This window comes from Cyphomyrmex costatus, unplaced genomic scaffold, assembly GCF_001594065.2.
Source record: "Cyphomyrmex costatus isolate MS0001 unplaced genomic scaffold, Ccosl1.0 scaffold416, whole genome shotgun sequence".
Classification (NCBI taxonomy): Eukaryota; Metazoa; Arthropoda; class Insecta; order Hymenoptera; family Formicidae; genus Cyphomyrmex; species Cyphomyrmex costatus.
Genome location: NW_017278384.1, coordinates 43,967 through 68,927, shown reverse-complemented (window position 1 = coordinate 68,927; position 24,961 = coordinate 43,967). Strand labels below are relative to the sequence as shown.

Genomic DNA, 24,961 nt, shown 5'->3' with positions numbered 1-24,961 from the left:
TTACTTGTTTCAATTACATGACTTCGTTATGTAACTTTGTGACGTGATTTTTTTTTAGGAATATTTGGCCAAAAATGGGTTTGTCATTAATGATAAATGGATGTTAATAAATGAATATGTATATGTGATAAGCATATTTTATCATATTAAAATTCTCGTATGATTTAATGAAACCTGTTATTTTAAAATATGCATAATATTGATAAATATTTGTTTCTTATTGTTATATTAAGATTAAAATTTTATTTATCACAGTTAATTATTTTTATTATAGATACATAAAAATTATCTTATTTAATTAAAAAAAAATTATTAAATATTTTTTATAATTGCAATAATTACAGTAATTATTTTCTTAAATGTAATCCGTATAACATTAAATTTTACTTTTTGTTGTTTATATTAATATCTTAAGACTGCGATATATGATGTATGTTTTCCTGTTGGATTGCTTACGTTTCAGTTAGAAAATCTACGTTCCGTATGATGCAATTCTAATAATTTACAAAAACGCAAACAATCTAACAGGAAAAAACGCATTGTATATGTCGCAGACTTTAATTAAAATATTTTTGCAGTATAATACACTACTCAACAAAATTAAAGGATCACTTGTTCCATCCTGCAAAAATAGGCAAACTTTGAGATAGAATAACTTCGTCAAAAATCATCGTATCGAGATGTTTAAAAAAGCATTTTAAAGCTTGAAATCTCTACTTTTCAGATCGGTATTCCAAAAAAATGGTCTTACTGATATTTCGTAAAGTTACACAAATATAAATAAAAGTACGTCAAACCTGAAAATTTTATACGAAATTTGAGGAGTTCCACGGAGCCAAGTAAAAACTGTGCACAAATGCGGTTCACAGCTTTCGAAAGAGTGAATCTTTTCCTTCAATTTGCATTTTTTTTAGCTCTGTACGATTTTTTTTCACCGAGTTATTTAACGTTTAAGTAAAAATGGCCTTTTTATTTCAACGTTGAATAACTTGGTGAAAAAAAATCGTACAGAGCTCAACAAAAAAGCAAATTTAAGGTAAAGATTCACTCTTTCGAAAGCTGTGAACCGCATTTGTGCACAATTTTTACTTGGCTCCGTTGAACTTCTCAAATTTCGTATAAAATTTTCAGGTTTTGACGCATTTTTATTTATATTTGTGTAACTTTACGAAATATCAGTAAGATTATTTTTTGGAATACCGGTCTAAAAAGTATAGATTTCAAGCTTTAAAATGCTTTTTTAAACATCTCGATACGATGATTTTTGACGAAGTTATTCTATCTCAAAGTTTGCCTGCAGTTTTTTTAACAAAATTAAAGTCATTTAAAATCAATGTTAAAAAGGATCAAATTCGAATTTCGCATATCTCCGCGAAGAATGGTCGCGAAGCGAAAAAGCGTTTTAAAACTATACCAAATTTCTTCAAACGTAAGTTAAATTCAATACTTTCTCTTAAAGATGGTTATTAATCGTCACGTTAAAATCTTTTTCACTGAGTGATTTGAAGTAAATGTTGCATTTTTTAGTCTTTTCTCTAAAAATTTTTTTAAATTTTGCCACCGGTATTAGCATTACCCGAGGTGTACCACGGGGAGGTTACACGGTCGGACTTACACCTCGTGTGTGTGTGTGTCTGTGTGTGTGTGTGTGTGTGTGTGTGTGTGTAAGTAAATACATTTTTAAAAATTGTGTATTACCGCCTCTCTGTTGAATCACTTCTTGACAGCGTATCCGTATGTTCATAAATCGCTGAATTAAGTTCTGAGGAATTTCATGACAGATTAGATGGATTTCGTCAACGTATCGAGCAGAATTAAGTCCTGATGGTGGTACAATCATAATTTCTGTTCTTCGTCGCACAGAACTTGTGATCGTACCACCATCATTAAGGCCTATCGCACATGAAATGCATAATTGTGCATAAGCAGAACATAAGGCCGCTAGACCAATGAGCATCCAACATATAGACGCCATATTGATTAACATAAGATGCTCATTGGTCCAGCGGCCTTATGTTATGCTTATGCACAGTTATGCATTTCATGTGCTATAGGCCTAAGGGTGCAAACCCATGCAGCAGAATAGCGTAACGCGGAACGAGAGTAGAACCAATCACGAGATTCTCTAGAAACACGGAATGCTCGTTAGAGTCTGAGCACAAGCACTGCCGTAACATTTTACGACAACTTAAGTTGTAAACGTAAATAACGCACAAGCTTTGACGTATCGGCGTATGACGTGTTTATGCACGCTATCGAAAGATATGTCAATAATGTACATAAACACGTCATACGCCGATACGCCAAAGCTTGTGCGTTATTTACGTCTACAACTTAAGTATATCGTAAAATATTACGGCAGTGCTTGTGCTCAGACCCTTATTCGTTCTCCTCTCGTTCCGCGTTACGCTATTCCGCTGCATGAGTTTGCACCCTAAGGGCGGGTTCACACCTTGACGGAAAAACGGAAAGCGGAAAAGCAGTAGCCAATCAGGTAGTCGACTTTCTGTTAGTTTTGTACTATTTACTACCAACGCGAGTTCTGATCGGTTAACTGCTCTTCCGCTTTCCGCTTTTCCGTCAAGGTGTGAACCCGCCCTAAGGCGAGAAACACACACTAACGCATAAAGCATGTGCATAAGGAATTTCATTGGTCCATTTTCTTATGCATGAGTCAATGGACCAATGAAATTTCTTATGTACATACTTTATGCGTTATGCAAAAGTGTGTGTTGGGGCTCTTAGAATCAAAGATGTTGCATACTCTACAGAAGGAATGTACGATCGCATCCGAAATCATCAGATGTTTGAAATTGAAAAATAAAATACTTAAGAGCATTAAAATAATCCTACGAAATGAATCGAATGAAAAAGGCAATACATTTGATGGAACATATGATTAAATATAACAAATAAAAAAATAATTATACATGTTTATATATTTGAATATTGATGATGAATAAAATTTTCATATATTTGAGCAATTAGTGTCATTTTTAGCTTTAAATTTTATTTGAATCTAAACATTGAATGTTAAAATATTTAGAATAAATAATATCATAATATTATATCATTATCATAATATTACATATTTCATAAAACAAGACCATACTTCGCAATTTTTACCTACATATTTTTATAACCATATACGTAACAGGCTCTCATCTTCTCACCTAGTTTGGCAGCGTCAGGCAGGTAAGGTTGGCACGGGTACGCAATGGCAGACCAATCACGGGCCGTCGCGGTTGGCGCATCTTTGATTATAGATCTTTACTTCATACTATATGTCGATGGGTGAAGCATTGCACATAATGGCGGCCGCTCGCTATTTCAACCAATCAGAAATGATCCTAAATCAAAGCGGCAATTTCAATTTATAGTATATGATACTAGAGACCTAGAAAACAGAGATGCGACATTGCGTCGGTTGGGTTAGGTAACCACCGCCATTTTAATTCAATATAAGTACTCTTGACCAATAAGCTGATGACAGTTGATGCAAAAGGTAGAAAGATTAGATTAGGTTAGGTTAAGTCCGATATTAAATATTCACACGAATAAGAATACTTACACCATAATAATAGTTTTTTATTGCACTTCGACACTGTATTGTCTAAATTTTTCTCTATATATACATATATGTATGTACATACGTTATAAAACTATATCTATTAGATGCAATAGTGAATTAAAATGGCTCTTTGATCACGTGATTTAGACAGCCAATCAAGCCATAAGCGGGGAGCACAGCTTTTGCATAACGCATAAAGCATGTGCATAAGGAATTTCATTGGCCCATTTTCTTATGCATGAGTCAATGGACCAATCAAATTCTTTATGTATATGTATTATGCGTTATGCAAAAGTCTGTGCTCCCCGCTATACCCTTCAATGACGCATCTCTGTTTTCTAGGTCTCCAGCATAAACCATATACATAAAGAATTTGATTGGTCCATTAACTCATGCATAAGAAAATGGGCTAATGAAATTCCTTGTGCACATGTTTTATGCGTTATGCAAAAGTGTGTGTTGGGGCCATTAAAAAGAGAGAAAGCGAAGATGGTAAGTGCAAAAAGTGCAAGCAACGCGAACAGACCTGTTATTAATCTAGTGAAATCTAGTGACTTCGGAGTGTCAAGTGTCGACATCTAGAAACAGCTGTTCGTTGACACCCCTAACGCCCCCAGTTCTCGACCATCATGGTCGCTTCCAGGTTGACAAAGTTGTTGAAGATGATATTCGTTAAATGAAAAGGTTTAATGAGTGTATACACAAGTAATATTTATTCGAACTCGAACTAGCAACAAGGACAGTTGAAGTTTATTTAACTTTCTTTCTTATATTTTACGTAATGATGATCGTGTAATAACCCGTGCGCGAATGTTCTATTACGCCTTTCATCTTGTACAAACAATATTCGGCGATTTAATTAAAATTTTATCCGAACTGACGATTGCGTCCACGTGAAATGAAACAATGATGCCGATAAAGGACAATCAAGATGTGGCATGCTTTTTAGTTACCAAGCATTCTACATGGAAAGGAAAGTAAGCGCACGTACAACGTTCTTTCTTACATGTATTCTATTCTATTATATTTTATTCTATTATATGCACGTATCAATTCATTTCAACAATTCATTTAAAGAATGATAGAATAGTATTCTGTCTAATGTCTTATATATCAAATAAAATTTCATGTTTGTATGATATTTAATAAGCTCGGTATACAATTGTACAACTTAGAAATTATCAATTTTTTATGATAACAAAATTGCGTCTAAAAACATATTATTTAGTTGTGCTTACGATTATTCAATAAAACAAAAATAATATATAAACTTTGAATTGTATGTTATCTTTGCTTAGATGTTTGTTAAATATCCAAAAAATTAATACTAGTACATTCTTTTAATATTATTTGTATGTAAGAGTAATATATATATATATTATATATGTATATATATATTATATATGTATGTATATATATAATGAGAATCTACCAGGTCATTTCAATAAACAAGCTCTGAAAGATGTAAACAATGGGCAAGTTCAAGACGGTAAAGCGCCTAGGTATGCTTGCCGAGCGATTGAATATAATTGGTTATTACTTATAGATCCAACCAATCATACTCGATCGCTCGGCAAGCGTACTTAGCCACTTTGTCGTCTTGAACTTGCCCAATAATTATTATTCTTTTTATTATAATCTCACGGAACGTTTTGACTGTACTAAGTCCTCAGCGGTGTTTTTTAAAAATTAAAAACCCCTGAAACAATGATCTATATAGACTTATTAAAAACTAAGAAATTAATTTCAGTAATGGTATAAAAAACGTGTTAATTTAATATATATATATATTTTTTTAGGTACAAGCGTATCTTCTCCATTGGCTCAATGGGAATAACAACATATAATCCTAGCACATTGGAAGTGACAAACAAATGGGAATATTCTGATTTTATAAGTGTACAGCCAATAAATAGAAATCAATTAGGTTCTCATGAATTTACTATAACTGTACGTAAGGAGCGGAAAAATGAGACCATGAAGTTTAGTTCTGAACATAGATCACATCTATTGACAGAAGCACTCAAATACAGAAACCATGTTGAAAAATCTAAAGAAATTTTGGTGAGTTTACACATACAAACATTCACTCACTCACTCACACACACACACACACACACACGTTTTTTTTCTTGTTTCATTCAAGACTATATAACCATATGTTTGAAACAGTTTAGCTTCAAAGACACCCAGAGAAAAAAAATGTTATATTTTCTAAAAGTTTTGAAAACTATTATACTTGTATTATTTTGATGAAACTTTGTACATGTTTAAAGTTTCATTAAAATAATTCCAATGATTTTCGATATTTTTTTTTTTTTTAAAAACGAAACTTTTTGATATCTTGCATTTTTGAAATTGTTTGGAACATATATTTGAGTTATATGAAGTTTCCATCTTGAATTAGTACGAGAAAATATCTCTTAATATCTTGTAGTGTGCTTAGTATACAAAGTGTCGTAATAACTATTACCACCTGAAATATCTTCTAATAAGTAAGATGTAGAAAAAAATTTATTTAATCAAAATTAGCCGATATAAAGGGGGCTATCATATGGTGATAATAATTTTTGTCCAGGTGGAGGCGCTTCACAGATTTCAAACTCAACTTCGTTTTTTTAAATGGAATTATATAATATGAAATTTTTTTTACACAATATGATTCTTCTGATTATTCTGCATAAAAAAGTATTGAGATCATGGTACTGAAAAATCACTAGTTTACGAGATATTTTACATCTTATACTGATATAACTTTTTATGGTAATAGGTGTTTGAAATGATTGCCACCACTAACATTGGATTCTTCTAAATTGATTGGCTTGCTGTTCTAATAACGTTGGGTGATATTGATATACAGGCTGCAATAATTCGTTGCATGTCGTGAAATGTCTTTAATTATAGAAGATTTACAGGTTATCACCGTGACTTTCTTCATTCTTAATGCCGAATTTCGTGAACCATGTCGTTCACTTCATCAGGGCGAGGGATGCACTGATACTGAACTGTTACCCTGGGGGACTTCCTTTTTGTAGACGCTATTGGAAAGGGAAGGGGGTATATTGAGGAGTGGGGCAAGGATATTTCCTTGGCCTGTCGAGAGGACAGTCTTTCATATCCTGCTTACATTACATTATTATCTGAGTTTCTGTTCAAATTGTCTGGATGTTCCTGTATTTCCAGGGCTTCTGTGCTTCCTCGGGAAATATAATGTTGTAGCTATGGTTGCCGTTTTGTCGAATAGTATTTGATGTCCTGTCTCAATGCTGTATTCTGCCAGAGCTGATTGTGTGACGTGTTTCAACCTATCATCCTGTTGATGTTCTTTTATCTGTGTGTTAACCGTTTTTCCGGTTTTACCAATTTACACTTTCCCGCAGGAGCAGGGTATTTTGTACACTCCTACAATACTGAATGAAGTTTTCTAATCCTTGGGATTTCTCAAGATTTGTTCAATCTTCTTTGGAGGCTTGAAAATGGACTGGATGTTGTATTTATACAAAATCCTGCAGATTCGGTCTGTTCTTTTTATATACGAGAAACTTGGTGTATCCATTTCGTTGTAAAGTTTCCTTCAAGTGGTTGAGTTCCATTTGTAGATGTTCTTTATCAGAGATACTCAACGCTCTGTGTACAAGTGAGTGTTTGCCGACTGTTTTTGAGTTGGATAGTGATGTAACTCCGCATGTAAGTATCTGTCCGTGTGCATTGGCTTCCTGTATATCTAATGGTCCAATGTGTTGTCCGTCTTCTTTGTGATAAGGACGTCCAGGAAGGAAAGTTTACCATTCTCTTCCATTTCCATGGTGAATCGATTGTTGTGATGTTGTTTATTGAAAAAGTTTAAGAATTTGTGAAATTCATCTTTGCCGTGTCTCCAAATTACAAATTTATCGTCTACATATTGGAACCAAATTTCTGGTTTATTGGTCGCCTTGTAAAGAGCCTCATCTTCGAAGTGCTCCATGAAGGATGTTTCCCACTACAGGAGAAATGGGAGAACCCATGGCCACTCCATACATCTGTTCGTAGAATTGGTCATTACAGAAGAAATATGTGATCGTGCTCTAAGGCTGGGTCCACAACCTCGCTTTAAGAGGCCCTAAGCCGTAAGAAATTGACTAATCACAGTTGAATTTTTTTCGCATTCAACTATGATTGATTCAGCCTTAAAGGGATGATGTTATTTGGGACTTTATGTGAGGTTTTAATATTATTATTATCTACAATGTCCTTTATTGGAACATTTGTGACCTTATATCGAAACTTACCTTCTATAATATATCTTCTTCGGGATATAGACGGATTTTTTAGATTTTCCGTATAAAGGAAATACCCCCTTCCCCAACTCCTCAACATATCCCCCTTCCTCTCCCAACAGCTTCTACATAAAGGGAGTCCTTCGAGTCCGGGGTAGCAGCTCAGCATCAGTGCACTTCTCACCCTGATGAAGTGAATGGCATGATTCACGAAACGTCAGCATTAAGAATGAAGAAAAACACGGCAATAACCCGCAAACTTTCTTGTGTAATTGAAGATAATACCCGTGAAAGTTTCAAATGTGTAGTTGTGAGATGTGGTTCTTTGTACACCATGTCTTTTAGAGTTTCCTATAAAAAATAATCCAGTGGTGTCAGGTCTGGCGAACGAGTTGGCCATGTTACAGGACCCCCGCGTCCACTCCAGCGATTTGGAAATTTTTCATTGAGTTTATTTCTCGCAACGAATGAAAAATGAGCATCCATCATTCTGGTACACTCGTAAAAGTGAACGTGACAAGCGAATAACTCATGCAGGGAATGAAAATTTAATTTAAGAGGTTAATATTAAATATTAAATGTTATTAATTAAAAGAATGTTTGTTTCATTGAAGCACAATGTATCCATTTTATTTGATGTGAAAAGTTATATCAGAGTAAAAGTTATTATCAGAATAACGTGTAAAAATCTCGTAAATATATTATTGATTTTTCGATACCATCTTAATACTCTTTTATGTAGAATAATTAGAGGAATCATATTATGTAAAAAAATTTATATAATTTCATTTAAAAAACCGAAGTTGACCTTGAAATCTCCGAAGTGCCTCCACCTGAACAAAAATTATTATTACGATATGATAGTCCCCTTTATATCGTGTAATTTTGGTTATATAAGTTTTTGTCTACACCTTATAGATTAGAAGATATTGCAGGTGGTAATAGTTATTGCGACACCGTACATTATACGCGCGCGCGCGCATACATGTGTGACACATATAACGTTAATAATATTTATATTGTAGCGATATCCAGCTTACAAGCATCATTGGTCTGATACAAGATTACCTATCGTATTAGAAATAACACCATATAGTCTTGATCAACTAGATCCTGCGACAAACATGATATTAGCTAGTTATTGTTATAAAGATTTTGAAGGGCTTTTAACAATGAAAGATTATCCCAATGGATTTGTAATTGTATGTGGTGGGTTTGGACGCTTGCATCTTTTTGCTTCTAAACATATGGAAGAAATAAAAAAGAAATTGCAAGAAGCTGCATTAAATAATTTGGGCATTAATATAAAAATGTTGAAAGAGCCTATAAGACTCGATGATTTCATTGCTCAAAGATTAGGGAAATTTAGCAGCGATGAGCACATAACAAGCGTATCAGAATTTACTGTTCATAAAATCTCATCTAGGCATTTGGATCCTCAAAGAAGAACGCTTTGTCTTTCCGATACTTGCCTGTTGGAAAGAGATCCTCAAACGTATAATATTTGTACTCTTAGGCCACTGTCAGACATTTTTACTTTGGTTCGTGATAACGATAATCCCCAATTGTTTACTATACAATATCTTAATGGTCAAATGCGCAGTTATACTGCGACAAATAGAGATTCGTTATTAGCATCTTTACTGGACGGTGTAAGAGCATCCGGTAATAGAGACGTCCATGTGAAGATGTATCCCACAGCCAGAGGTAAAAGACTCGGACCTTTCAATCTATCTGTTGACGAAGAAGTCGAAACGACACATGTCAAATTCCTTCAGCAGCCGCCTGGAGGACGTACATTTGCTGACATTTTGGAGCGATTTAACGCAAATATACCGTACAGCGGACTTAATTACTCCGTTACACAAGATGTAAGAGCATTTCTCTATCTTTGATTGCATATACAGAATTATATTTAAGAAATATCGTTAAATAATCGCTCTTTAAGCATTCGTGCATATGTATAAAAGTTTGTACAGTACATTGAAGCGGTTAAAATATATTAACTGATTGAGAATTCGGAATTTGTTCGAAAATTTATAATTCAATAATTATATTTAAATTTTTTTATATTTATTTTTTTCCTTCTCTTAGGAAAACAATATACTTATAAAGATTGTAAAGTTTCAAATAATTCCATATTTAAGTAAATAATAGTACATAAAGAGATATGAGATATTTTCTGTTTATCCAGGAAGTTGTACCGCTTGAATGGACTGTAACGACATTACAACTCCAAGTACATCGTATTACGAATGATTACTTACAGGGGATTTTTACTGAAAACAAAGACAAGATTATTCTCGGAGCTTTAAATACTTTGATCAATAAAGATCTTGAGACAAATAGTGAGATTGAAGCACAATTTCATGCACTGCGAAGATTGGTGGCTAGCAAAATCGGTTTTGCTGCATTTACAACACTTTCTGGCTTTAGAGAAACCGTTGGTACCAAAGTCGTGAAGGCTTTAAAGAGACATAATTGTGGTATAACGCAAGCTGCCATAGATTGTATTTGCGCTTTAATGCAACCAATGCATGATGATTGCGATTTAAGACAAGAACAATTGAATAAAAGTAGTCTACTCAGCAGTAACAAGTTTTTAGAAAGTTTACTTGAAATGTGGGTTAATCACATTGTAAGTGTTTTACTATTGCATTTTCTTTTATCGCTTATGATATCTGATTTTTTCTGAGGTCTATTTTAAAACTTTTGTTTTGTAATTGTTAACTTTGACAGCTTATATAGTTGTCTTTTAGCATTAATGTTTTGCCACAGTGTGTTAAATAAAACAGACTATTGAGATGCATCGACACACACGCACACGCGTATGTGTATGTATACATTTTTAATCACTGAAATAATATTTATCGTCGTTTTGATAAATTTTATGTATAGTGTCCTTTATATTAAGAAATTTTATACAAGATTTTTAGTAATGTGCAAAAATATCCTATAAAATATAATGCGACATGAAATGATGAGCCAAAGCCTTTTTTTTTAATATATCAATTGGTATAGTGTGATTTGCTCGTTTTATAGTTGAATATCAATTTAAAAAAAATTCGAGATTTAATCTCACTCAACATGTACATTGATTCCCATGACTTAGATTATTTTTTAAATTTTATACTGATGAGGATCTAAACGAACAGTCGAAAAGTTTATTTATATTATTGTAAGACTTTTAATAAAGTTACTTATAATTCACACAAACAACTAGTGTTGGCTCACATTGGCAATAATTTTTCATATATTTAGATTTAGTCTCTTGAGCTTATGTTCTTATAGAATAGAATTTTTTTAATGTTACAGAATCATGGTACAGGTGCACTGGTAGTTTCTGCTATGCTCGATCTTTTAACATTTGCCCTGTGTGTACCATACAGTGAAACTACTGATGGCAAACATTTCGATAATCTTTTAGAAATGGTTGCTACAAGAGGTAGATCATTGTTTAAATTGTTTCAACATCCTTCATTGGCTATTGTCAAAGGTGCTGGACTGATAATGCGAGCGATCATTGAAGAGGGTATACCTGAAATAGCAGCAAAAATGCAAGAACTGGCACTTGCAGAAGGAGCTCTACCTAGGCATTTATTAAATAGTTTATTTATTGTCGGTAGTGATAGCAGACTATTAACGCATCGACAATTGTGCCGACATTTAGTAGGTTTGTGGGTTACGGGACATCCAACAGCTATGGGATTATTGAAACGAATTATGGTGAGTTGATATGTATATTAAAATAGAATTCTATAAAATGGAGACAACTGTTTTTAAAAGTATACCTATTATGTTACGTGTTGCAAATACAAATACGGAATTGCTGCAATTTGTAGCCGGTAGGTTTGTTGAATTATTTGGATTCTGATGAAAAAGTACCGGACTCATTCCTAGAAGAAGAGAAATTAAACAATCGTGACAATTTAAAAATAGCTATAGATCATGCATCAAGAAATAAAAAGAGTCCACAATGGATCGCTATCGAACGTCAGATGCGAGTAGTCGAAAAACACGTAGAAAATGCTTTGCAACATTGGGGTGCTCGTATTGGAATAGAACGGAGAGAAAAGATTAAAGAGCGTCCGATAGTTTTAAGGAAACGTAGAGAACGAATTAAGTCTGAAGCAAATTGGAAATTATTCTATTATAAATTTAATCAAGATCACGCACTGCCAAATTTAATTTGGAATCACAAAACGAGAGAAGAATTAAGAATAGCTTTGGAACATGAAATACGCGCATTCAGTTCAGATAAAGATTTAGCTGGTGGAACTTTGATTGCGTGGAATCACAGAGAATTTGAGGTGCAATATCAATGTCTTTCGGATGAAGTTAAGATTGGAGATTATTACTTGAGGCTTTTATTGGAAAAAGATAGTCCAGACAGTCCTATAAGAAAATCGTAAGTACACACACGCACACGCATGTTCATACGCATGCACGCGAGCACACGAATAACTGTTTATACGTCCAATGTAACTATGATCACGATTTTTCCGGCACTTCCAATGATCTGACAAAAATTATTTTTGATAAAAGTTAATCAATTTTCAATAAGTTACAAACTGCAATATTAAAAATTTGAAAAATACCCTTTTTAGGAAAAAAGTCAAGGTAACCCTAATTTTTTTAAATGTCTTTACATATTTTTTACTTCATGTAGAGAAAACTAGACAAATTTTGGTATGCAGTATAATTTATTCAACCGGATTACAAGATGTCGTTTCTTCGTCACGTCATGCAACGTACTACTGCCGGTAGCCACGCATGCCACCACACTCGCGCACAGGACTATGCCTAACAAAATAGAGCTCCGCGAATAACGATTGAAATCCGGGGATCCTACGCGCTACATTCATAGTGTAACTGATGTCAAGACGAGTTCAATGATCTGCTATACTATGACCTTGAGATGACCTTTCAGTCGTGGGATTAATGAACGGAAACGTTTTTGTGAAAAATTATTTTATTTGTATAATATTAAATTCTTTATATCGACTATTCAGTAGAAAAATATTTTTGTATCTGCTACTTTTTCACAGACATGGAATCTTGTTTTTTAAGATCACACCACTATAGACGGCGAAAAAAGCGGTTTTTTTTGCGATTTTTTTGTTTTGTAGAAGGAAAAGTAGGAGGATAATTCTTTTCAAGGATATTATTAGGCACCTTTTGAAGTTTACAAAAAATTTTTTTTTATTAAAAAAAAAGTTACAAAATGGCGGCGTAAGAGCAACTCTTCTTAGATTGTTTTTTTTTTTTTTAAGGGCTCCACTGCAAGCAGTACACAGGGTTGAAAAATGAATCTGGAGCAAAATAAAAAATTTTTTCTTAATTAACATTAGAATAGCTACAGAAATATGTGGCCGATTTTGAAAATATTTATTTTTGTTAAATTGGCTAGCATTCAAAGTTAAAAGTCAAATTTTTGACCAAAAAATGAGTACTTATTTGTGTCTAAAAAATCGAAATTTTAACATATCAAAAATCGGCCACGTATTTCTGTGCGGAATGTTGTTTTAAATATGAGATATAAAAATGAGGTGAAAAAAATGAAAATTGTTCGAGTTATGCTGCTTGCAGATTTGAAAAATCGTGTTTCGAGATAAAAGCGTTTAAAGATTTGACATGTGTTTTGAACATGAAAAAATGACAAATTAAAATAATAAAAATTTTTTACCTTTAGTCTGCAATGCCAGGACCGTAAAGTTGTCCTTCCAGACTTTCGTACATGGCCTCGTTTTCTTTTCTGGACGATTTTATGGCGGAGCGAGCCTTTTTCGCTGCGTCGGTCAGAGACCGCTCGGCACATTGAATTCGAGCAACATCATCTTCTAAGCAAAAGTTGTAGGACTGAGGTCCGATGCTCATACCCATCACTTCCATAATTTTTAGAACGCTGCTTAATCCATCATTAACATTGCAAACAGCAATGTTACTCGCTATTTGCAAAACTTTCTTTCCACTTGAATATGCTTTTGGAGCCAATTGCCAGACTGTCGCATTGAAACTTTCGTTACAGTTTTGCGTGAATCCTCCTAAACAACGATTTAGTAAGTCGTCACGACTCAAACCCTCATATATCAACTTGATAGATTGAAAAACAAAGTCTGTTAGTGATGGCTTGTGTTGAAAGGAGTCTAAAGAACCAGCTGCTTCTGCCTTCTTCCATTCACACCAAGACTCTGAGCACTTCTCGTGCTGCGGGTTTTCGTCTGTTGATATTTTATGATATAAAGTCGCCCATATATCATTTCTCATTTTTTCTAAGGAGTTCGGATTCCTTCGGATTGCCAAGCCGTAATAAATTGTCAATTGATCAATTACTTTGTCAGTTAATTTACCTTTACCTTTTCCTCCAAGTCCCTTGACAGTTTTCTTTAATTTTCTCAATCAAGTGCCCATTCTTTTTTGAACGTGATCAATACATTTTCTCTTTGTCACTAGCAAATTTTCGTATGCATCCAATATGCCCTTGAGGGTTTTGCTGTCACCATCATCTATGTAGATCGCGTATTGAAGGCCGTGTAAGGCTTCAGATCGTTGGAACATTTCGACGACAGTGTCTACCTCCATTTTACCCGATGAACCTTCGTGATTTGCTTGACATTGATCAGTATGAGTTTCGAACCATTCTTCATATTCAGCAGTGTTTAATTTATTCTTCCAGTACTCGCAGGCTTTGCAGTATTTTGACTTCACTTCTATATCCAGAATTTTACCTGTAAACCACCCAATCAAAGATGTAATTCCAAAAAGCGACGAAAAACCAGGTTTTCTCCAGGAACCATCTCCGGATACAGATATCCCTGTATTTAGTCGATTTTCTTCTGTTTGCTTCTTCTCATCTTCTGCTGCCCTCTTCATACTAAACTCTCTCACAGTTTCCGTTGCGATAAAAATTATATCCACTATACGATTATAAAAAGATTGAAATATCGGACGTGGCAATTCCATAAATGCACAAAAAACTTCATCGTTCCAGCTAGCCCCACTCCTAACATTCGCATTGCTAGAATGATGAATGGTTGATTTCATATCCATTTCGTATAAATGGACTACTTGGGATTTCAACTTTTGGACAATTCGGACAAGAAATTAGTTTGAAGCCTAAGCCCCGCGTACTTGATTCGAGAAATTTCACATCAGAGTTACACGTTTTGCACTTCACGTATTCCGAAATGGCAGAAAAAACAGCACAAAAGTTTACAATTCTGTAACTAAATTCATTTTGCACTTCAACATCAACATCAGCCTGTTTTAATTTCTTCGCAGAAGCACTGACACCTTCCGTATCTCCTTCACGTTCATATTTGTTCAACGGTCGTCGTTTCCTCACATTACTCCGTCGGCGCGAAGAAAACTATGCTCTTGTGCCTTTTTTATCAGTGTATACTTTTTTTATCACTCATTGTAACAGTTACTAATGTCTAAGTTAAAGGTCAGAAAGAAAAAAAATCAACACTGCAAAACCAAATTGTATTTTCAACGAACTTCTACGCAAAATTTACGTTTTGTTGACATCAAATGACGCTATAATCAGCTGTCCTCAGCCGGGGTGCGTTCAGAATGAACGCCTGGACGACAACTTTTTACCTAAAAGCGTTCGATTTAACCGGATATTTCGTCCAGACGTTTCACCCAGATCGTTCAGAATGGGTTTAGAAAAACACCCAGACTACAACTTTTCGCCGCACTCGAGACGAATTCGCACTGCGGCGAATTTCGCCCGACATGCGCAGAGAAGCCTATTTATGCCTACGCAACCTATAAGAACCATATGATGATATGATTTGAGGTTATTATTATGTCTCACGCCATTTTAGCACCGAGACACTTCCGTATTTAATGATAAATAGAATAATATGAATTATAAAGAATAGTTTAAACTTTAATATAAAGATAATAATATAAAGAATAGTTTGATAGACAATAATATAAATATTTGATAGATAATAATATATTTTATAGATGATATGAAAGAATAGTTTGAACTTGGTAAGTGATTATATACATTTTTTATTTACATTATTTATTCTATATAACAATATATTAATGTAAAAAAGCAAGTAATAAATACATGCATAAATTTTATTAAGAGAGAATTATTCAAAATAAAAGCAACATAATTCTATTAATTTATTTAGTATTAATTTTTAGTTGAAAAGTACAATGGAAAATCGTACAATAGGTGCTATTACATTACATAAAACGTTCTTCTTGAGTGATATCGAGTCTGATGACGATTCCGAAGAAGAGGAGCTAATAGAATTATATGCTGAGAAATTGTCAAATTCCCACAAAAAAATTCCATCTCGAATAAAATATTTTATTGAGCATACCGTATTAAGCAGTACGGCAAAGGAATTTCAATCACATTTCAGAATAACAATTTCAGTCCTTTTCCTTTTTAGAGACTTCTACGATTTCGATAGATTATCTTTTACATTTGAGACGATATTGAAGAAATTATCGAATCAAATAAAGAGTCTAATTCAACAGATAATTATAACTCAAATGTAAAAGATAATCTATCCAAATCGTAGAAGTCTCTAAAAAGGAAAAGGACTGAAACTGTTATTCTGAAATGTGATTGAAATTCCTTTGCCGTACTGTTTAATACGGTATACTCAATAAAATATTTTATTCGAGATGGAATTTTTTTTTGGGAATACGACAATTTCTCAGCATATAATTCTATTAGCTCCTCTTCTTCGGAATCGTCATCAGACTCGATATCACTCAAGAAAAACGTTTTATATAATGTAAAGGCACCTATTGTACAATTTTCTATTGTACTTTTCAACTAAAAATTAATAATACTAAATAAATTAATAGAATTATGTTGCTTTTATTTTGAATAATTCTCTCTTAATAAAATTTATGCATGTATTTATTACTTGCTTTTTTTACATTAATATATTGTTATATAGAATAAATAATGTAAATAAAAAATGTATATAATCACTTACCAAGTTCAAACTATTCTTTTATATCATCTATAAAATATATTATTATCTATCAAATATTTATATTATTATCTATCAAACTATTCTTTATATTAAAGTTCAAACTATTCTTTATAATTTATATTATTCTATTTATCACGGTTAAATACGGAAGTGTCTCAGTGCTAAAATGGCGTGAGACTTAATAATAACCTCAAATCATATCATCGTATGGTTCTTATAGGTTGCGTAGGCATAAATAGGCTTCTCTGCGCATGTCGGGCGAAATTCGCCGCAGTCTCGAGTGCGGCGAAAAGTTGTAGTCTGGGTGTTTTTCTAAACCCATTCTGAACGATCTGGGTGAAACGTCTGAGGGTGCTGTCCCATGATACGGAAATTACACCGGAACGGAACAGTGAGACCAATCAGATCTCTGCAATCATTACTCTACTTTCCTTTCTGCGATTGTGATTGGTCTCACTGTTCCGTTCCGGTGTAATTTCCGTATCATGGGACAGCACCCTGAACAAAATATCCGGTTAAATCGAACGCTTTTAGGTAAAAAGTTGTCGTCCGGGCGTTCATTGGTTCATTCTAAACACATTCATGGGAGCGAGAGAGAGAGAGAGTGAGAGAGAGAGAGAGAGAGAGAGAGAGAGAGAGAGAGAGAGAAAACGCGGCCCCACTAGTAACACTGCTACAGATTCGTCCTGTTTGTTCAGAATGAAAACGTCCAAGTGTGTGACGTCACATTACCTGTGGACACCCTTATCCGGACGAAAAATTTTCATTCTGAACGCACCTCTGTACTGACGTGGAAAATACTTCAGCTCAATGTTAAATACTTCTAATGACATCTATTGACGCATTAGAGAAGTTAGAAACTAAATAGTAAGGCAGTGTACTGTACCCGACGAGCAGGTAACAACTTAACCGCACGGGGTCATTTTGGAACAGCCGGCATGGTTCGGAAAAGGGCGCGAAATTTCATGGAAAAAATATTCGGATCGGTATGAAACCTTCTGCCTTTTATTCTAGAGGGTTCAAAGGAATTTTTAAGCCAATAAATAAATTTTCGATTTTTTGAAAATTCTACAGTGGTGTAACCCCTTAAATGAAACTACGTACAAAACAACAAATTATAACCAAAAATAGTAGCATAACAAAAACGAAGAACAAAAAATTATAACAAATTTAATGAAAGAAATTATGTAATTACAATAAGTGTTTGAATTGTAGTCCATTTTCTTGTAGGCACAATTCTGTGCTCTATGTAATATATTTCCATTAGTTGCTCTTATAATGTTGTCACGGCGAATTTCTTCGCATGTTATACGGATTCGCTGCTTAAAATGTTTCATATTTTGAATTAGTACCCCGCATAGACTATTGATTGCAAATGACCCCATAGAAAAAAATTGTGCTTACAAGAAAATGGACTACAATTCGGACACTTATTGTAATTACATAATTTCTTTCATTAAATTTGTTATAATTTTTTGTTGTACTTTTTTGTTATGCTACAATCTTTGGTTATAATTTATTTTTGTATGTAGTTCCATTTAAAAAACAAGAATAAACTCGGAAAGAAAAAGGCACTAGGAGTTAAGCGCAGATAAATTTACGCAAACGCTGATATATGTATATCAAGCAAGACCTATTTATTACAATTGTCTTTACATGTTTCGGCTCATTTTTTAGCTTTCTTCAGAGACAATGTAAATTACATAAATAAATTATAAATTAAAAATAACATAAAGGATCAAAAGATGTTTAACTACAGTGAGCTCCCCCACCACCGAGAAATAAAATCTGATGTTAATTTCATTTTACACACTAATATAACTAATTAAAGAAGAAGAGAAAGAAATAATATAGAAAACTAAAATTCTAGGAAAAAAAAATTTTTATTTTCCAGAGTTTCCCGGAAAAATAATTTCGAAAACAGATTTATATCGTAATTATAATTATTCTACCGGGAAGTGAGGAGGCTTACTATGTTCACAACGATACCGTATCGCAAACATTTTCAAAACCGGTCTTCAGAATAATTTAGGCCAATCAGTCTCAGACACAGTGAGTTACTTCAAATTGTTTGACGGTATTAAATTTAAATTATCAAAAATGCAAATATCAAAAGCTAAAACTCGGCTACTGTGCACAAGCGAGACTGACTAGACAGACGTGACAGATAACAACACTATTTATAACTTGCCTATGATCGGGAAGTAGACCTTGAGAAGCCCCTCCATGTCCGTTTATAAATTAAGTCCGTGTACTTGTCTCCTGTTGGATATCATTTCCGAAATCAGTCTTTTTTTCATAGTGTGGTTCCTCATCCAATATTCTGACGTCATCCCAATCAAATTCATGGTCCTCATGCAGCCGGTGTTATTATGACGCTGCGGGTGGACGTGTTCCATCTGAAATGATTTTTATGTTCAGCAATTCTCGACTTTAGTTGTCTACACGTTTGTCCCACATAACTTGCATCACAATTCTTACAAGAAATTTTATAAATAACTCCTGACTTATTTTCACGAGGCAAAGGATCTTTATGCACTCTAATAAATTCACGCAATTTATTACTACTGTAATATGACACCCTTAAATGGCTAGTGTTCAATCTGTTGAACTTCTCAGTAATACCTCTCATGAAAGGCACAGTGAACCATGAGGGTCGCACTACATCTCGACTATCCTCAACAACTTTCCTTTTATTTCGAGCCATAATATTCTTCAAGTGATTGTTAATATTTTAAAATATAAAATTTAGTAGATAATCATTCTCTAATAAGACCTTAATTATAAAACAAAAATTGTCAAAATGAAATTTTGGATTCGAAAGTAAAATCACTCTGTCAACTAACCCTATTACTGTACCTCTCTTGTGAGAAACCAGATGCTATAACCAAATATTCAAATATCTACCGAGAATGTCGGCTTATGATACCAATCGAACTTTATCACTTCATTATCCCTAGTAACTGTAACATCCAAAAAATTCAATCTGTCTCCTTCTACCTCCATAGTGAACCGAAGTATAAGATGCTGAGAGTTAAAAATGTCAAGAATAACCAACGAAACTGGTGCTGCCAAAATTATGTCGTTAATATCTATAATAAAAGGGCATTTGAAAATTAATCAAAGATAAAGCTCTATCTTCTAATCTATCTTCTATCTTCTATCTAAAATTTTTTTTTCCTAGAATTTCAGTTTCCTATATTATTTCTTTCTCTTCTTCTTTAATTAGTTATATTAGTGTGTAAAATGAAATTAACATCAGATTTTATTTCTCGGTGGTGGGGGAGCTCACTGTAGTTAAACATCTTTTGATCCTTTATGTTATTTTTAATTTATAATTTATTTATGTAATTTACATTGTCTCTGAAGAAAGCTAAAAAATGAGCCGAAACATGTAAAGACAATTATTGTAATAAATAAGTCTTGCTTGATATACATATATCAGCGTTTGCGTAAATTTATCTGCGCTTAACTCCTAGTGCCCTTTTCTTTCCGAGTTTTTGTTTGTATGCGCCTGTTGTGGCTTGCGGCTTGTACCGTCCCCGTTGAAAGGACATGCTTTCGAAACGTTGTTGTAAACGTCAACGAAATTAATTTGATTAACAATGGTTGACATGAAGGCTATTACAGACTTAAAATAACGCAAATGAATGATAAGAATAAAAAATTGATAAAGGACGCAACTTATGAACTAACGCAATTCTTAAGAACTAGTGTTACTCTGAGTGTCCATTGGCAGAACGGCTATTTTGGTTAGTGGCCTAATGTATACGCCTTTAGCTGTGCGGACGGTGGCTGTTCACACTATGTTGTCTGGACCCGGATGGACCTCTTCAATTCGTCCCAACAACCACTGCATGGGCGGAAGACCTTGCTGCTTGAGCAGCACCATTTGGTTGGGCTTTAGTTGCTCGCCCTTGTTGGCCCTCTATCTTAAACGCTCCTGTAGTGTGTGCAGGTATTCCTGACTCCATCTGAGCCAGAAATGCTGCCTAGCCTGTTCGACACGTTGCCCACGCACTAATCTATTTTCACTTACATCAATTAGATTATGATAAGGAAAGCTATTCAATGTCGTGCCCACGGTGTAAGAATAATAGGTGATTCTACTCATGTAAAATCACTGTGATTTTCCTGAGGACATTCTGCAGTTAACCAGAAGGTGGCGTATATGTATAACACCTAACCCCACAAAGTATTTTAAAAGATATGTGAATAGATCACCTTAATAAGATCTTAATAAAAGAAACATTAGTCGGTATGACAGATTTCCTAACCTCCATAATCGTCAACTTTAACGCTAAATATCTCGGTTCGTAGGGCAGAGCGACACTTTTTTCTGCCAGATTCTTTTGTTTCATGCAAAAACGCGTCGAATAAGCCTAATTTGATCGATTTTTTGAGATGAGGCAGTGATTCTGTATAATTACCGAATCTTGTACATTTTCTACATTTTTATGTATTATATAAACGAGTTTGTTTCTTTTTTTGACAACTCGTTTTCATTAAATCATTATTTATTTGTTTGGCGTACTGGTGCATTCGCATTGTGATATACATTATCTCAAATATTACTTTTTCATCCGAATTCTTAATCACTTTTGTTGTTATAATTTTGTTGTTGTCATTTTCCTTAAAATGATCCTCACAAACGAAGAAAATTTTAGGTATTCTTATATCAGGATATACATGCTGAATTAATGCAATCCATTCTTCGTTGTTTGATGTTACTTGGCACTCGAAATACTGATTTCTTACTGCACTTATATCTTTGAACGCAATTAGGAATAACACAATAGTTATATGGCATGATACAAACTAAAAATCAGAAAAGCAGTAATTCTCAGAATTTCTCAAACAGAATTTCTCATCAGAATTTCTCAGACAGTAGATTATTAGGTTAGGTATTAGATCATTATATCATCTAGTGTTATGTGTTTGAACTACCTCACTTTATTCACAGCATTTTAGGGGAAATCATGAAGTAAGAATAAGGAGACTTAACTAGATAGGATATGGAGAAAAAAAGTTGGTCACGAAAAATTTTATTAACATTTTAGGAGAGCAAGCTATACTCTACCTTTTAGAAGACAAATACGTGTCTTAAACGTATAAAATTATACTCATTCGTCGCGTTTTCACTCAGAACGAAAGAATCTATAAGAAAAATGCGGGAATCGGCCTTGTGAACTGAGTTATTAAGCGTTAAAGTTCGAGACTTTACAGGTTACGATATCTGTCATCCTGATTCGATATACATTATGTATATGTGTACACATACGGTACACAGTCGCAAGTATACTGCACACATATAAATATTCAATATGGCGATGAAATGTTGCAAGTTATTCCGTTCGGCGGACATGGCAGTACACGGAACATTTTTCGTGACCACCTTCAGTCTACACAGTTAAGTCTCCTTACTTTTACTTCATGGGGGAAATGTAGGTGAGTGAATACACTTATTATTCTTACACCGTGGTCGTGCCTATTAGAAAGTGACCAGAGCTCAAATAGGTTAAATCATTTGGGTTATTACTTAATGGAGTAAGAGGGCGCGAATTCAAAATTGCCTCTATCTCACAAAAGATAATTTGTAATTCCTCGAAGGTCAATGGTGAATTTCCAATTATTCTATGAAGGTGTCGCTTTACCGATTTCACGGCAGCCTCCCAGAGACCTCCGAAATGAGGCGCGTTGGGCGGAATAAATTTCCATGTAGTTTGTTGATCACGCAGATAATTATTTATATCGGTTTGTGTTTTCTCGTTACGCAAAAATTCAGAAAATTCTTTGAGATGTCTCTTCGCTCCTACAAACGTGGTCCCGTTATCCGAGTACATGCAAGACGGCCGTCCCCTGCGCGACACGAAACGCTTCAGCGCAGCTAAGAAGGAATCTGAGGAGAGATCACTGACGAGCTCACAGTGCACACCCTTAGTGTCGAAGCACACGAAAAGCGCCAGATATGCCTTTTGATTACGAGCGTTGCGTCGCTTGGATTCGCGTGTTGTGAAAGGGCCGGCATAATCGACACCGCAATGAGCGAATGGCCTTGAAACGATTACACGTCCTGCCGGTAATGATCCCATGATCGCCTCTGAATGAACAGGGCTGGCCTTGAAACATGTCACGCAATTCCTTACTATTTTTCGGATAATTGAACGTAGAGAGATCTAGAGACCCTAAAAAGAGAGACTCGTCACGTGACTATGGGTGATTCTGATTGGCTGGGGTATGGATCGCACATCTGCGTTCCACGAACATGTACCATAACCTATTCTAATAGAATACGCGTACATGACAGATGACACATGTGTTGCTGTCAGCTTGTGTTGCTTACTGACTAGTAAGTTAATTTATCACGTGTATGTAAAATTTTGAGAAAGGTAATGTACATGTATCACGAATAAGCTTCGAATTAATAAACGCTTCATAGTTAAAAATAAGAGAGTAATACGAAAGTTAGAGATACCTATTTCATTAATAATGTAATTCTCTTGTAGGTTTTGATTTTATACATTTTGGAGATGCCACATGTATGTTGTGCAGCGAAATGTTTCAATAAATCTAGTGATGAATATATGTTATTCAGATTTCCCAAGGAAGATCAATATCGGAAAGCATGGATAGATGCTGTTTTTGACGAGAATGCAAGATCCATAAATAATCTGAGATTGTGCGAAGTGAGTGTTCATCGTAAGAATGCTATGCATCCGAATAAAAATAGTTTAAAAAATGCTTCTCCATTTAATGCTTTTCTCATTTCAGGTATACTTTGGGCGATTAGATATATTGGTGGTAGGTCGCCGGAAAGAAGTAAAAAAAGGTGCGGTCCCATCACGTTTTTGTCACTGTCCCTCTGAGAATTTTTGTAAATCGCAAACAAGAAAGCGGAAGAAAGATGAAGTTAATGTGCATAAAGTTAAAATAAGAAGAATGTCTGATAGTCATATTTGTCAAGCAGTTGATACATGTGAGCGTTGTTGTATTTCAGTAAAAAACATAGCTTGTCCTGTAACTAACCGTATCATGAAAAATGTTGCAAAATTTTCTATTCTTGATTGCGATTTACAAATATTTTCTGAGGGACAACGACAAAAACGTGATGGGATCGCACCTTTTTTTACTTCTTTCCGACGACCTACCACCAATATATCTAATCGCCCAAAGTGTACCTGAAATGAGGAAAGCATTAAATGGAGAAGCATTTTTTAAACTATTTTTATTCGGATGCATAGCATTCTTACGATGAACACTCACTTCGCACAATCTCAGATTATTTATGGATCTTGCATTCTCGCCAAAAACAGCATCTATCCATGCTTTCCGATATTGATCTTCCTTGGGAAATCTGAATAACATATATTCATCACTAGATTTATTGAAACATTTCGCTGCACAACATACATGTGGCATCTCCAAAATAAATAAAATCAAAACCTACAAGAAAATTACATTATTAATGAAATAGGTATCTCTAACTTTCGTATTACTCTCTTATTTTTAACTATGAAGCGTTTATTAATTCGAAGCTTATTCGTGATACATGTACATTACCTTTCTCAAAATTTTACATAGATGTGATAAATTAACTTACTAGTCAGTAAGCAACACAAGCTGACAGCAACACATGTGTCATCTGTCATGTACGCGTATTCTATTAGAATAGGTTATGGTACATGTTCGTGGAACGCAGATGTGCGATCCATACCCCAGCCAATCAGAATCACCCATAGTCACGTGACGAGTCTCTCTTTTTAGGGTCTCAAGAGAGATCGGCCAAAAACGTTGCCTTACGGCCGCCATGGTGGCTTAGGTGCCCGCGTAAGCATTGCGCTTGTGTTCATGCTCTATGATGAGACGGGTTAAGATATGATCACGTGGTAATAAGATTGGATGACTTGCGTCTAAGCTTAGATTGGAGTTGACTAGTCTTCCCCCTACTCGAATTGATCCGTCTTCGCTGATGAACGGAGCTAGTGATAATATGCTGCTTGATGCATTGAGGGTATGACCCTTGCGCAAGGTCTTGTACTCCTCGGGGAAAGCCTGACTCTGGGCTACCTTGCACATGATTCGCAAGGTAGTTGAAATTTCTTGATGAGATACAAAGGTGGTACATTCCGTTGGACGATAGCGTTTGAGAAATC

The 24,961-nt window shown here is 34.5% G+C and overlaps 1 protein-coding gene across 1 annotated transcript in view; it reads left to right on the top strand.

Moving 5' to 3' along the window:
* The first annotated feature begins 4,464 nt into the window (after window positions 1-4,464).
* Window positions 4,465-24,961, top strand: part of Rme-8 (receptor mediated endocytosis 8) — a 43,684-nt gene continuing 23,187 nt past the window's right edge. The window contains exons 1-6 of the mRNA XM_018544071.1: window positions 4,465-4,548; window positions 5,371-5,635; window positions 8,856-9,701; window positions 10,025-10,468; window positions 11,146-11,556; window positions 11,673-12,238. Of these exons, the coding sequence (XP_018399573.1) occupies window positions 4,478-4,548; window positions 5,371-5,635; window positions 8,856-9,701; window positions 10,025-10,468; window positions 11,146-11,556; window positions 11,673-12,238 (2,603 nt within the window). The 5' untranslated portion in view covers window positions 4,465-4,477. The remainder of the gene's footprint in view (window positions 4,549-5,370; window positions 5,636-8,855; window positions 9,702-10,024; window positions 10,469-11,145; window positions 11,557-11,672; window positions 12,239-24,961) is intronic.